The sequence below is a fragment of the Leptonotus elevatus genome, chromosome 7 (genome assembly GCF_054856555.1).
Source record: "Leptonotus elevatus isolate MCC_2025b chromosome 7, RoL_Lele_1.0, whole genome shotgun sequence".
Taxonomy (NCBI): Eukaryota; Metazoa; Chordata; class Actinopteri; order Syngnathiformes; family Syngnathidae; genus Leptonotus; species Leptonotus elevatus.
Window position 1 is genome coordinate 21042465 of NC_141245.1, and position 14661 is coordinate 21057125.

At 43.3% G+C, this 14661-nt stretch overlaps 3 protein-coding genes across 3 annotated transcripts; 1 reads left to right on the plus strand and 2 right to left on the minus strand.

Annotated features, from left to right (window-relative positions):
* The first annotated feature begins 694 nt into the window (after positions 1-694).
* aqp11 (aquaporin 11) lies at positions 695-5255 on the plus strand. Its single transcript, XM_086080228.1, has 3 exons — positions 695-1402; positions 2193-2309; positions 2481-5255. Exons 1-3 carry the CDS (start codon positions 799-801, stop codon positions 2555-2557), a joined length of 798 nt encoding a protein of 265 aa, XP_085936354.1. The 5' UTR covers positions 695-798; the 3' UTR covers positions 2558-5255.
* On the minus strand, positions 2933-6431 carry clns1a (chloride channel, nucleotide-sensitive, 1A). Its single transcript, XM_086080229.1, has 8 exons — positions 6027-6431; positions 5401-5537; positions 4745-4894; positions 4442-4555; positions 4306-4311; positions 4033-4206; positions 3674-3743; positions 2933-3152 (listed from the first exon to the last, which is right to left on the minus strand). Coding segments are annotated over exons 1-8 (771 nt in total). The 5' UTR covers positions 6146-6431; the 3' UTR covers positions 2933-3151.
* Positions 6432-6688: 257 nt separating this feature from the next.
* Positions 6689-14638, minus strand: rnf168 (ring finger protein 168). The gene is made up of 8 exons (XM_086080117.1): positions 14352-14638; positions 12834-13028; positions 12557-12758; positions 12409-12473; positions 11395-11550; positions 11187-11275; positions 10800-10872; positions 6689-7997 (listed from the first exon to the last, which is right to left on the minus strand). The coding sequence occupies exons 2-8, from the start codon at positions 13011-13013 to the stop codon at positions 7416-7418; spliced, it is 1347 nt and encodes a 448-aa protein (XP_085936243.1). The 5' UTR covers positions 13014-13028; positions 14352-14638; the 3' UTR covers positions 6689-7415.
* Between the last annotated feature and the right edge of the window lie 23 nt (positions 14639-14661).

The window sequence follows — 14661 nt, forward strand, 5'->3', positions numbered from 1 at the left end:
GTTTGTCTGTCGTTGTTTTTATTTTCTGTACGGATGAAACAAAACAGACAATTTTATTGGAAGACGTTTTGTCACAAAAATAATCCCGAGTTGCTGAGTCTGTAATTATTCAGATTTGGAGTCTGTAGTGGTAACTAAATCCACCAGGAGCTCTTTGGAAGGGAGGAAGGGAAGAAGGAAAGAAGAAAGGAAGGAAGGAAGGAAGGAAAGAAGGAAGGAAGGACGTCAGTAAATCTGTCTGTCTATCTATCTATCTATCTATCTATCTATCTATCTATCTATCTATCTATCTATCTATCTATCACACATTCTGAGTGACCCCTTGATTACCCCCCCCCCCCTTTTTATGGTATATGTCGAGCTTTGAAAATTCTCGCGAGAATGGATCCAAATTCCAACGAGAACTACCCAGGCGCACTTGAGCGGCCTAGTCACTGTAACAAAGTGACAGCAATCTGATGGAAGATACTGCCCTCTAAAGGATTGTCCGTGCAATGTATCTATCTGATCAATACATCAAGCTTTTTAGGGCGTTAAATGGTGATAAATGTGTGGATTTTCTAATTAAGCTAAAGCGACCGTTTTGATTTCAATCTCTTTATTGAAGACCAAAAGAACATTACAAAATGACAAAAAGTGCACAAGTCTCAGGTTGCTGCTTGAACTTTCCTGAGCATCAGCAGACGGAGGACAACACGGACACTTCCGCACCATGTGACCGAGCCTGCGCACCCCTACTTCTCCGGCATAGAGGAGCATCAAGACCACGCTGCGGCAGAAGCGGCCAGGCCACCCAGAATGTCCGCGGACGTCGCGGTGTCCCTGGCGGTGATGGGGGCGGCCGTCATTCTGAGCGACGCCGCGCGCCGGGTCTCCAAGCGGCTCCTCCGGGGCACGGCCATGCGCGCGTACGCGGCGGAGTTTGCGTCCGCCTTCCAGCTGTGCTGCTGCACGCACGAGCTTCGGCTCCTGGGCGAGACTGGCACACTCCGAGCCGGAGGTGGAGCCGCGCTGGCGTTGACGTACGCGGCGGCTGTGGTGCACGCGCTCACCTTCCGCGGCGCCACCGGAAACCCCATTGGCGCGCTCGAACACGCGTACCGCAGCGGGACGTCGGGAGCGCGCGCGCTGCTGGGGATCGTCTGCCAGTTGTCGGCCGCCGCCGCCGCGCGCCCCGCCATGCAGGTGCTCTGGGGGCGGGGCCTTTCCGGGATGCACGCCCGGCACGCGCTCAACAACTTCCGATGCCTGAGCGCCATTCGCGCGCCGCTGCCCGTGGCCTTGTGCGTGGAGCTGGCATGTGCGTTCGCGGTCCAGAGCGCCCACGCACACACGCGCAAGATACAGGAGAATTACCGCGTGCACGTCGTGGCCGCCGTCATCACGTCTATTGTCTATGCAGGTATGACGTAAACACTGACCATGCAGTTACTGTGTTTTGATGTTACTGTCTCTATTCCTGTGTATGATATGACGTGAGTGCTATTACTGTTTGTCAAACTTGCTGTACTGTCCTTGTCAATGTGTGTCGTTATTGTACAGTTGCAGTAATCGTGTGTTCATGTTACTGTGCATTTTCCTGTATGCTCATGTTACAATGTATATGAGAGAAAGAAGAGAGAAAGAGAATACTGTGCTTGTCACTGTATATGATTGCTACTTTGCTTGTTCCTGTGTTGATGTAACTGTACCTGCTCCTGTGTATGTTTTTAGTGTTTATTGAGGTCACTGTGCATGTTGTGACTGTGTTGATGCTACAATAGTGCCTGTTCCAGTTTGCTTGTGACTGTCCATTCCTGTCTGTGTTGTTAATGTGCTCCTGTTCCTGTTGATGTTACTGTGCCCATTTCTGTATGTGTGGATGTTACTGTACCTGTTGATGCTACTTTTACTTTGCCTGTTTTTACTGTGCCTGTTCCTGTATACGTTGGCAGTGTGTTGTTACTGTGTGTGTGGATGTTGTGCCTGTGTTAGTGTTACTGTGCCTGTTCTTGTGTTGACGTTATTGTCCATGTCACTGTGTGTTGATTTTGTTGGACATTGACACATTAATGGCGCGTGCATGTTACTGTGCCTATGCCTGTGCTGTTGTTACTTCCCAGCTCGGTGTGCTAATGCCACCGTGCAGACTACTGTGAGTGTAAATGTTCCTGTGTAGTGAAAAGTGACCTGTTTAGTGTGTGTTCCTGCAGGTGGCAGTGTGACAGGAGCAGTCTTCAATCCCGCATTGGCTTTCTCAACTCAATTTGGCTGCGGCGGAAACTCTTTTGCGGAATACTGCCTGGTCTATTGGATGGGACCCCTGATGGGTGAGACACACACCGTCCTGCTCAGGAAAGTCCTTTTGAACATGTTCTCCATTTTCCTTGATATCCATTTTTTGGGTGCATATATGGACCTTAAGATGGACATCAGGGATGCGGAAGACGTACTTTTCCATCCTCCTGCTTCCTCTGCCTTAACTTGTCCTTGCATTGCAGGCATGATGGCTTCCGTGTTGGTTTTTGACCTAATGTCCAGCCAATCGTCTCCTCAGTATGCCACCAAGAGGAAATGAATCTTCATTAATGGCACATCACAGGAAGCACACAAACTAAAGACATATATGTTCGGAGTTCCATCTCAAGTTTGAGGAACTTTTAGGTCTTGTTACTAATAGTTCCTGGAACTACTGATATGTTCTCTTGAAAGTACAATGTTATACAAATGTTAATTATGTCATGAGTATTTGCATTTTCAGGGTGGCTATTTCTAATAATTAATTAAAATGGCATGTTATCATTTACTAACAAAATTTATTTAGCGCAATCATTAGCCGTGCTTTTTGTTCAATAAAGTTTTCAATTCTGATACAATTCCAATTGATTATAGGGTGGAATTCCCATGAATGCAGCACAAGTTTCGTAAATAAAAGATCAATAAAAAATATATATAAATAGAAAAAGTAATCTTTTATTGATAATTGACTAAGGACACCACATTGTTACATTTGTTAACATACAAAAAGTAACTTAAAAACGGGAATGAACTAGTTTGCTACACAACACGAGTTGGGATGATTGAACGAGACAAATAGGAAGTGCCTGGGACAAACAGGAAGTGCTCAGGAGGCCTTGAAACAGCGCGGCTCCCATGATGCACTTGTGGTCCATCTACAAACAGGAAACAATTACGTCTTTTTTGGTCCCTCAATGGTGATGTCAATAAAATATGTGAATTACAGGCAGAACATTTGACTCTTTCACAACTTTAAAACATAAAGTAACACAAAATTTGACAAAAATTGTCTTATTTTTTTATCTCAATCCACATCATCTTGACCCATTGAAATGAATGCAAATTACCATTAATCTGTTCCAGAAAAAAATTTTTTTTTAAAGAAAAATAGTACTCTATAATATTCTACTTTATAAAATCCATATAGCGACAACAATTAAAGACAATGTAAAGAATTAAGCAGTTTGTTCATCATGAGTGATTCATTATTGCACCTTCCGGGGTGCGTGACTTGACTGACTGCCCGTCTATGGATTGCATTTCCAGCTATGTATCGTTCTATCAATAGTATTTCTACCTCTGAATCTCAGTCCTATCCATATTAATTCCATGCATATTAGTTATATAGAGTGTGGATCCATGTATATCTATATATGTAGTGATGTGTGTGACTAACCAGTGGTCAACGTCTGCGTCCTCAAATTGTCCCGCCTCTGCGTCGGCATCTCCATCCACCTCCATGCCATCTACACACACATACAAAACACATCAATGTCCACAAGTGTCTATCAAACCATAACTTTAATTTGTTTGCTATCAGGATGTAAACGTTTTATAATGTCTGTTTAAATCTAATACACAGATCATTAGCATATAACATGAACAGTTTGGGACCCAGGATTGACCCCTGAGGGACTCCACAGGCAACTAACTGCCCATTCTCTACACTTAACTGGTACGCAAAAATTGTTCTAAAAGTGGAAAAAACGTTAAGTTGGGCACCGTTAAGTCACGTACTATGTACTTTCGGCCCACCTTCAAAGCGGGAGTCGCCCTGCTCGGTGCGTACGCCGCCCATGTGAAATCTCTGCGCCGCGCTCTGCGCCAACATGCCCTCCAGCCTCTCAAGCGTGGCCTGGCCCTCCTGGGTTAGCGCAGACAGACCCTCGTCACACGTGTAGAATGTCGGGATGTCGGCGTGGCCGTGCTCTGATCCAGACATCAATATAGATACAGCGTGTTTAAAATGGGCGACGTTGTCCTGGAGACAACGGGTTCAAGTTCAGCGAGTGTGATGGATGTTCTTACCAGCTTCTGTAAACACACAAAAGGAAAGACAAAAAACAAAATAAATGATGAATTCACGTTTGTCACATTCTTGACAGATACTGTAGTAGCTTTAGTGAGTAGGCGGGTAGGAAAGTAGTTATGGTGTGTGTCTTACCGGCCTCCTCCACGTCATACTCTTCTCCTTCAAAGTCGTTGTCAGAGTCGTCCTCGTCTTCGGGGTCGGGATGCAGCGCTTGACACTCGCACATAGCTGCAAACATTGACTCCACTGGAGACACACGGACACAAACGTGTAGACCCCAGGACAGACAGACAGACAGACGGACGGAGGCATAAGAACAGATAGACAGACACAAGGTTGTGACACACGCTGAGAGGACTTTGTCCCTTAAAAGTCTTAAGATAAGCCAAGAGAAATTATCATGGGGTTTCCAAATAAAATAAATAAAGGACTCACATGCTGCTTTGTCATCGGGCACAAATCGAATCTCCGTGATACCGCCTTCCTCTTCATTATCTCCACCATCATCTTCATCCTCTTCCTCACTACCCACTCCGTCATCCTCCTCATCTGCCGGCTTCTCTGCCATTTCTGCCTCATTCTCCTCTGGAAAGAATGTAGCATATTTAAAATAAATCATTTGATTAAATAAAGCATTTATTCCATATCCTTGAAATACAGTTTAAGATCCTTCTACTTGTACATGATTTGTCATCACAAAAAAAAGACAATTCAGCGCACTAGCAGATCCACCTTGTCTGTCTTGCAAAGTTTATTTTCCCCCACCAGTGCCACTTTTGACCTAAATAAATGCTCAAATAGCTTTAAAGCCATTTAAGCATGTACTCTGTATCATTGATATCCAGTTTAAGTTCCATGCATTAGAATGCTTTGTCATTTATTCCGTATCTGCCTGGTGAGTGACATGGGTGTCAGCGCGAAAGAGAATAAAGCAATTCAAAATGCACCAGCTACTGTGTTGACTGAGTCACATGAGTTATTTGATTAATCGTTTGAGCCAAACATACTCCAACATCTTTCCATAGAAGCAAAGACCATATAATAAGCCCATAGGAATGAACAGAGTGTTAAAGAGTGTGAAGAGTCCCAACCGCTGAGTTTTCCATTGACCATGACGTAGAGATGTTCTTGGGGGTACGCGCTGACGTCTCTGGAGATGGCATGCAGGCCGATAGTAGGGTACTCCAGACAGAAACCCAAGCCGGCGCCGTCAAACCACGACAGACGTCTGCAAACAGTGCAATCAATGCGTCAATTTCATCTCTACCACGCATGCAATGTTTTGTCTTGTTAAACTTATATCCAAAATATTAACACAGGGAATGCCTGCATATTCATGGCTAAACATTTGCTCATTTTATTTTTGAACATATCTTTAAAAAAAAAATGCACCTTCACCGTTTTTGTGCTCAGGCCAAAACCAACCCAAGTAAAACTGTTACTAGTGCCAACAAATGTGCGGTCTGTCTGCATTTAAACTTCAACATACAAAACAAAGTTTGGATTTTTTACTTAAATTACTTTACAAGTTTTCCAATGATAGCTTTACCGGAAGTTCTTGTTGCTGCTAGCGTGGACATTTGTACCCTAAATCAGCTTAAACGCCAACAGCTTTCAACACTGCTATAATAATTTCAGAATACGTTTGAAACACGTACACATGCTGAAAATGAAAAGTAGCATTAGCAATAGCATTCCGAATGCTCCACAGACTTACGTTTCGGCTACATAGAGCGTTCCGTTGCCCAGCTTGTGTCCGTTCAGGACGGCGGCTGTGTCGGCCTGCTGTAACCGAACTCCCTCGGTAGGAGGTCGAAGGTTCTTCAACAAAACCATGGCGCGTTTCCACAAATGAGGACGACAACAATCCAAAAATCTCTCCGAGTGGCTAAACCTTAGCTAAGTATGCGTGCGTGTGTGGAGCAGAAAAAAAGCCCGATATGTATTTAGGCCTACCCCGCGGAGAACACGAACCAGCCAACCGGGCTGTGCGTGGGTCTGCCGGGCTTAAAAACCCGAACTCGTCGTGTCCGAAAAACTCCGAGACGTGTAAGAAACTGGGTCGGTCGACGTAAATCAAGATGCTGTTTGCTTGCATGAAATCTCGCGAGAACACGATAAAACGTGGCCTTGCGTTGTCAAGTTGCGAGTGATAACCGGAAACGACAAACGTAAATTCCCGCCCTTGAGTTGGTACGACGGATTATATATTTTAAAGTAGTTGACAAAGTGAATAATTTACTAACTTGAATAACAACCAACACTAAAAGTTCACTTACATCGTATGTTTTTAATAGGATTCAATTTTCTAAGCAGTAGTGACATGGTTTCCATGTTAAAACAAGAGTTTAAAAAACACAAACACACACAAGCTTTTAACCAACTATTAATTTATTAGAAAACTAAACAGCAGCCAAAACAGGAAGTGAACCGTGAATATGCTGGAGCTTATTGTGGTTGCTTGGCACCAAGATACCAAGAGAAGATTGGCACCGAAGCAATGTTACTATTTTTTCAATATTTTCCAGTGAGTAACGAAGGATAAGTTTCCCCCAAAATATTATGAATAACTCGTGACTAGGCAAATTTATGAACAAACTGAAAAGTGAATAGGTGGGGGTTCATTGAAAATTCCACAACATGGCAGGAAAACAATAATTTTCTGTTAGATATGCCTTTTGCCCAGAACACAAATACAGCAAAGAGGTAAGTTTTTAGTGAACAACATCATATAGGTCCCTGACCAACAAAAACGGCACGAGACAAATTTGCAAATGCCGAACCGAGAACTCACTGTAAATGCTATACGTTGGGTCAAAATAATATTTTCACGTTAAACATGCCTCAGGCCTGAACACAAAAGCAGCAAATACATATGTTTTTTTTTCAGTCAACAACAGAAAATAGGTCCCCCACCCCAACACCTCAACCAAAATTAGCAAATAGGCTAACTTGCGAATGCCGAACTACAAATGTATGCAGGTTCACTGTATTAAGGCTAAAACAGGTCTCTTTGTTGTCTCTGGAACTTGGAAGCAGCTTTTAGACCTCATTGTGGGGCGAAGGCAAAGGGGCCAACAAAGGGGCTCTTTTATGGGGAGGGGCTTCAGCTTCCCAGGCCAGAAAACATGTCAGTGAGGGTGGTCTGTCGGCCATCTCCGTTTTGTGAGGACGAGGTGGACGCTTCCAGAGAGGAGGAGGAGGGTGAGGATGATGAGGACGACAGGGACGTATGAGAGATTTTAGTCCAGGACGTTCTCCTGTGGGGGTTGGTGGAATCGCGTCTGAGCGGGTACGCGTCGGCCGAGCCTTTTCTCCGGTCCGTTTGCTGCTGCCCCTCCTCCTGGTTGAGCTCCTCTTGCAGGTGCAGCGCCATCTCCCGGTCGGCCTCCTCCTGCTGACGGCGGCCCTCCAGCTGGGCCTCCAATTCTGCGTGTAACAACAGGGCGCCCTCTAGGGGCGAAGATAAAGAAGATGAAGGCGGCGAACGGCGGCACCCTCGCTTGGCCTCCTCCTCATCCTCGTAGTCAGAGCTCTTCCTCTTTGACGTTCCTTCTTCAGCGTGATGACTTCTGTAGCGCCGCACCTCCAACGGCAAGGCCGGACCGGGGCGAGAAGGTTCCGGTTGGTCCTGCTGAGTCCCATAGGCATGAGGGACACGATGGCCAGGAGAGAGGAGGATATTCTCCTGGGAAACGTCAAGTGGTCAGAGTGACATGCAGTTATGACAATGATCTTATCTTAACTCTTTGACTGCCATAAACGTTATAAAACGTTTAGCATAAACCTAGGGAAGGGCGCCGAGGACGTTAAAAGACGTCCCCTATGTTTTTTTTTTTTTTTCAAAAACGGGTGCAGGAAAGCCTTGGGCAGCTGTGCTGAAAGAATCAGGCTGATCTGATTAGTCAAAGACTCGTTTTGGCCCCTAGAGGGCAGCGATGACTCTCTTTGCACAAGGTTGGATGGGCCGCCCACCGTGGGCGTCAGTAGAAGACGTGAGGCGGAGCTAGAGTGTTGAGGAGACAATGGCTGATCCAAGCCACAATGGCTTGACCAAGCAACCGGTTACAAGCAGCTCAGCTTGAGCATTTTTTTCAAAGACGGAAAGCATCAATCAATACTAAAAAGCGCATTGATGTCAACGATGATGATGATGACAACGAGCTCTACGCCAAAGTTGGAAGCTTTGGCGTGACTGTTATGAACACGTAGTAAGCCTCACGGCTAAGCGCGGCTAGCGCGGCTAGCGCTGCTAAGGCCGGAAAACGCGCACAATAGCCGGCCGGGTACTTCTACACAATCGGACATTCGATCGGGCGATGGAGAGTTGGCATCGACCAATGCAGATTGATGATGATGATGAAGATGAAGCTCTACGCCAACGTGACTGTTATGAACACGTAGTAAGCCCCACCGGCAAAGCGCGGCTAGCGCGGCTAGCGCTGCTAAGGCCGGAAAACGCGGAGCTGCACAAGCGGACATTCGATCGGACAATGAAGAGTACCCCGAGTCCAATGCATATTCATCGGAGGAGCGGGTACAGTCTGATCACGGAGAAGACACTGTTTCTGGACTACGATGCCACCATGAATGGAGTGGATAAAATGGATCAGAACATCTCCTACCACCCGGTATAGCAACTGAAGGACACGGGGAAGCGAGACGTAACGAAACCGTAACGTAACCGTAGCATGATCCTGATATTAGACTTGATGACACACTGCAGTATATACTTGCTATTCCCCGGAAAAAAACGGCCGGCAAGAAAGTGGCGCACGCGAAGAGGCAATCTTGTGCAAATGCTGTTGCGTCTCCTTGCACGCAGGAGAGTGTTACAAAAAGAAAAACTGTCGTTGAAACATCCACATATTTGTAAATAGCACCACAGTTGCACACATTTGTAAATAGTTTGCCAAATTGTTGTCAAATTGTTACACTGTTGAATGTAAATAAACGTATTTTGCTATCAAAAAACACTTTTTCATTCTTGGTGGTAGTGTTTTATAGAAGTAAAGCACTATTTAGGTGTTTGTGGCATCATTCATGGACAAAAAGAAGTGTCAAATTCACTAGAATGCATGAAATAATATCGTTTCACTAAAAGCTTGATTTCTCCGTATTTTGGTCCAACACAGGCGAAATTGGGTCAAACTAACCATTTTCTATTGTTGATTACTAAAGAACGGAATAAGGTAGAAACAAACTCTTTTTTTCTGATGAAAGATGAAAGTCCAATCTTTCATTTGGTAGTACGTGTGTTTCCATAGTCCAAACAGAACATTTTCTGTGGACCTTGAAAATCAGTCAAAATGCTTAAATCGGCTGGCACTGGCGGCATCCCTTTTCTGAAAACGTCTGGCAGTCAAAGAGTTAATAAGCAGTCCATTTGTTTTTTGTCATTTTAAAGCGGAACTCAATAAAAAAAAATGTTTGCCATAATATTTATGCTTTATGTGCTCTCACTAATCTAAACAGTATTTTGATTAAGAATAAGAACTCAGCAAATTAATCTAACGTTTATCCCATGCTCAATTTTGACATTATACCGCCCTCTGCTGGCCATTAAAATTGACATCATGGCTTTTATTTTCTGGGTTTAAATTTGTAAAACTATTCAACTAAAAAATACTTTAAATTAGTTTTAATCAGAAAATGTAATTTTCAAATTATTTATATGTACTAATACTTGCATTTATTTAAATTAATCACACCCCCCCCCCCCCCCAAAAAAAGTACATCGCATTTAAACAACAGGTCAATTAACTCATGTATGTGACAAAATATTTCTGTACAGCTAATAAAGTGACCCTGGAATAGATGATTCAATTTAATATTGAATATTGATATCAGCCTTTTTTTTTTTTTAGAAATATGACGAACGATAAAACCATTTTAATCTCAGGGAACTATTTATTTAAAATTTCAGTTAACTTTATAAGAGATGCTGCTGACCCTGGGAACCTTCTGAACCTTTTGTTTTTGTTCGACATTAAAAATAGAAATGTGAAAGTTTAAGATTTAAGGTATTTTTTAATTTTTGAAAAAAAAGATTTACTGTAGAAAACTATAGAGAGCTATGGCATTGTTCCATGTAACCTTTTAAGACGTACTGATAACCTTGAGAGCACCCTGAACATTTTCTTAGAAATTTAAAAGGATGTCTATTGTCTAAGATTTAAAAAAAAAAAACTTTTTAAGTTTTGTAAAGTCTGAAAAATTCTTCAAAAAACACACTTTAAGACAATACAACAAAGTTAATATTAGCAGTTGTATTTAAAAAATAAAATAAAAAATAAAGTCAAATATTTCCCCCCCACCGTTTTACTGAAAATGAATATCGGCTCCAAATATCGGTTATCGGCCTCCTTGACTACTAATAATCGGCATCAGCCCTGAAAAAAAAACATATCGGTCTAACTGAATGCATTAAAGGACTTGCTACAGACAAAAAAAAAAAGAAGACATTCTTATTCAGGGGTTTCGGACTGACCTTGTTAGAAATCAAAGTGGAAGCAGAGCTGGAGTGAGACGTGCTCGACTTGGATGGAAGTCGACACAAGAACCTGAACACACGCAAACACGCATGCAAAGTATAAGAATGTTTTAGACGTGTGTCAATAATTTGAGTTGTAACAATTTTGGCTTTTTTCTGCCTTTAGCTAATACAAAAACAATTATAAAATCATTGTCTCATATATTTGCATATGTGTTTAATGAATTTGTAGAAGTTTTACTTTTGGAACTATTGAAACAAACGTCTCTATAATATTCTGAACTTACTAAGCTGCACCTAGATGAAAACACACACACACAAAATGGCGGACCTGACAAATTAAACAAAAAAAACCTTGGAAAAAGATCCAAATAAGTCACTCACTTTTCAATATGTCCCACCGTGGTGACTTTCTTCTTGGCTGGAGTGTTGTCAGCAGGATGACGTTTATCCTGGGCGACGGGAGCAGCGTTCTACAAGAGAAGCGAAAGACTCGCAACACTGGATCTTTTTGTCTGACCTTCGACGTCATTTACAGTGAACCCCCGTTTCATCACGGGGGTTACGTTCCACACCCACAAGAGTGACTGACCAGCTCTTTGCTGAGCACCCTGGCCAACCTCTCGTCCTCCTCGCTCCGCCTCTGCTCTTCCTGCATCATCTTCTCCTCCTCGGCCAGGAGTCTGTGGATGTACTCCTCGCTGGCACGCTGCTCCTCCTCGTCCAGCTCTCGCTTCTCCTCGTCCAGCTGACAACAAACAAGTTAAGAGTGACCTCGTGTCGTGTGACCTCACTGGTCTAAACACGACATTCTGATTAATATTGCCTTTGTAAAATGAGTTATGCACCAAAATCTAGCTGTTTTTATACATCGCAGGGGGCGGCCATTTTGCCACTTGCTGTCGACTGAAGATGACATCAGGGCTCAGGCAACAACCAATCATACCTCAGCTGTTTTCTGAAGCTGAGCTGTAATTGGTTGTCACCTGAGCAACTGTGATGTCATTTTCACTCGACAGCAAGTGGCAAAATGGCCGCCTCTGATATTGATTTAAAAAACTGCTGGATTTTGCTGCTTAACTCATATTCCACTAACACAATATTAACCAAAATATCGTATTTAGACTAGTGGGGCTGCATAGTACATATTATTGTCAAATTTTTGGGGGGTTGACGTTTCCTTTAACTCATTCACCGCCACAAATAAAAAATAAAATAGAAAAAGCTTATTAACAATTAGGGGCGACAGGCGATTAACATTTTCAATCGTAATTAATCGCATGACTTCACTAGTTAACTCACAATTAATCACACATTTTATATCTGTTCTAAATGTACAATAAAAAATTCTAGGTTCTCACACTCTTGTTAACAAAAGTGGGAAAAATGTTAAACTAATAGAAATAGTTCAAATGAATTTTTGACGTCTATAGCCGTCAACGGCGGTGAATGAGTTAAAGATTAGGTGTCATCTTTAAAGAGAAGAGTAAGAACACCATGTAAAAAAAAAAAAAAAATCATTAACTTTGCATGTGGTCTGTTGAGTATAGTTATTATGACTATTATGATGATGATTAGACGTGCTTTTTATGGCTATCAAACTTACTTTGCTGATCTGATCCTGATATTCTTGTCTCACCTCACCAGGCTGACTCATCCTGGGGGGGAAAACTAACACACGCGCACAAGGATGGACAGACATTTGGAAACAAACACAAAAAAACACACACTCAGATGCAAAGTTGGGGGGGTACCCGCCACGTCGTCCTCGTTGACGGCGTCCTGTCCGCCGAGGCGTCGCTGGCAATGCTGCGGGAAGTTGACCTGAATCTGCGTCCACAGCTGTTGGTTGACCAGAGTCTTGTTCTTGCTGTTCTGGCGGGCCCAAGTGGACACGCGCTTCCTGCACATGGGACAGCACAGCGTGCTCTTGTCCACCGACTCCAGGAAGCAGCCCTGACCACAAAAACAAAAAACAAAAACACTTTCATTTCTCCGTTCCTGGATTGGCGGCAAGGTGTGAGTACTCACCTTGCAGAACGTGTGCTTGCAGGGTAGGGTCACCGGCTCCAGAAACAAATCCAAACACACGGGACACAGACAGTCGTCCAGGGACAGCGTCTCCTCTCTCTTCCCTTTGCCCTTCCCCTTGCCTTTACTGCTCGATGCAGTTGGGGCTGCCAACTCGCCGTCCGGATCCGGCAACATCATTTTCCCCTTCTCCGCCTTGTTTTTGTCAGTCACAGAGACAGAGCATTACATATAAAGTACTGCCTCCAGGTGGCCAAGGCAGGCATGGCAGAAGGAGCGGCACAATTAATTGAATTGCAGCATTTCAGCAGGATGGACGGAGATGTTTATTGCTATACAACTTATTTCATTACTGTATCTTATTGCTCTGTTATTATCAACTGTAATATAGAGTGTTTTTTTTCCCTTATAAAATAAATAAATAATACAATTAAATTGTAAGAAAACAACATTGAATGCTAACTTGACTTTATACAGTGGACCTCCGCAAATAGAGACCGGAAATCCACAGGTGCCGAACGGTGAATGTACAATTTGGTCAAGGAACGAATTTCTCCATAAGACCCATTCGCAAACTTACATATTTTTCTCTCATGTTTCTGTATAACATAAAACTATAGGCACATCTCCATTTAGGGGACTAAACTAATAATATAGGCCGCGATGGGGAATCCAATTCCAACAAGTAGAAACCCTCTAACAGTTTGGGTCTTTAGTACTCAACAGGTGGAGTCAAGCATGTTTAACTGTCAGTTGAGCTTTGGATAAAGCCTACCTATGACAGGTTTTGTTCTTTCTGGAACTGGATTTCCCATCCTTGAATATAGACAATTCCAAACATCTGGGCATTTCTGTTATTCACGTAATGCAACGCTTACTTTACCAGTGGTGTCAAAGTCTGGTCCTTGAGGGCCTGAATCCTGCATGTTTTGCAGCAGCTTAATCCAAAAATCAGATCATCTGCAAGCTTTGCAGAAGCCTGATAACGATCCTGATCATGCATCAGGTGTGTTGGTGGAGAGAAACATGGAAAACAGGCAGGACCAAGGCCCTCAAGGACCAAGGCCCTCAAGGACCGGACTCTAACACCAGTGCAGGTTTATACAGTCAAAACAAACGGCATAGTGGATTGCTCTTGCCTGTGACTAGCATACGAACCAGGCAGATTGTTATAGTCGTCAAATGATATTTCAGCACATTTGAAAATCAAAATAATTCTCACAAATCAAATTACAACGATCCAAATTCCAATGCTTTACAATGAGCAAAGAACTTGAACATTCCTTGAGACATTACATATTCCCCAAATCAAATGATGTACATTAACACGTTAGTTGTAAGAAAGTAGTCAATAGAATACAAGTAGAGAATAAATACTGGATGTAGTACAAACGTTGTTTCAAAGTGGAACTGCCAACTTTAGCAAAACACTGCAAAATGAACCTCGAACGGCAACGAGTCACAACTTTCCTTCTGAAAAATTACAACTCTAGACACTTTCACAAAACATCTTCTTACCGGTCCTAACTTAAATTAGCTCCAGCGTTATCTCCCCTCCGTAGCTTTTTCTGCTGGTCCCAAACAAGCCGAGTTAGCCGTTAGCTCTCCAGCTACCACGACTGACGGCCACCCGGCCGGACACGGCTCCAGCTCGGACGGACAAACAAACGCCAAAGTGCTAAAAAAAAAAAGGGTTCAAGCAATATGTTGTCCCCTCACACTGATACTTCTTTTATTAGTTGTGAGAGTAAAAATATGTGCCATTAACCGCCCAAGCTAGGCAGTAACGTCTGCGCATGCGCAATCAGCACGAAACGTAAACGTATGA

Bases quoted from the DNA above. Each gene is read 5' to 3' on its own strand.
- aqp11 (XM_086080228.1), top strand. From the start codon at position 799: ATGTCCGCGGACGTCGCGGTGTCCCTGGCGGTGATGGGGGCGGCCGTC. The intron at 1,403-2,192 runs GTATGACGTAAA...GTGTTCCTGCAG, and splicing joins CACGTCTATTGTCTATGCAG to GTGGCAGTGTGACAGGAGCA. The intron at 2,310-2,480 runs GTGAGACACACA...CTTGCATTGCAG, and splicing joins TTGGATGGGACCCCTGATGG to GCATGATGGCTTCCGTGTTG.
- clns1a (XM_086080229.1), bottom strand. From the start codon at position 6,145: ATGGTTTTGTTGAAGAACCTTCGACCTCCTACCGAGGGAGTTCGGTTA. The intron at 4,895-5,400 runs GTTGGGACTCTT...CATTCTTTCCAG, and splicing joins GGTCAATGGAAAACTCAGCG to AGGAGAATGAGGCAGAAATG. The intron at 3,744-4,032 runs GTGGGCCGAAAG...ATGTGTGTGTAG, and splicing joins GGGCGACTCCCGCTTTGAAG to ATGGCATGGAGGTGGATGGA.
- rnf168 (XM_086080117.1), bottom strand. From the start codon at position 13,013: ATGATGTTGCCGGATCCGGACGGCGAGTTGGCAGCCCCAACTGCATCG. The intron at 12,474-12,556 runs GTACCCCCCCAA...CGCGTGTGTTAG, and splicing joins CAACGAGGACGACGTGGCGG to TTTTCCCCCCCAGGATGAGT. The intron at 11,276-11,394 runs GTCAGTCACTCT...CTTCTCTTGTAG, and splicing joins GGGTGCTCAGCAAAGAGCTG to AACGCTGCTCCCGTCGCCCA.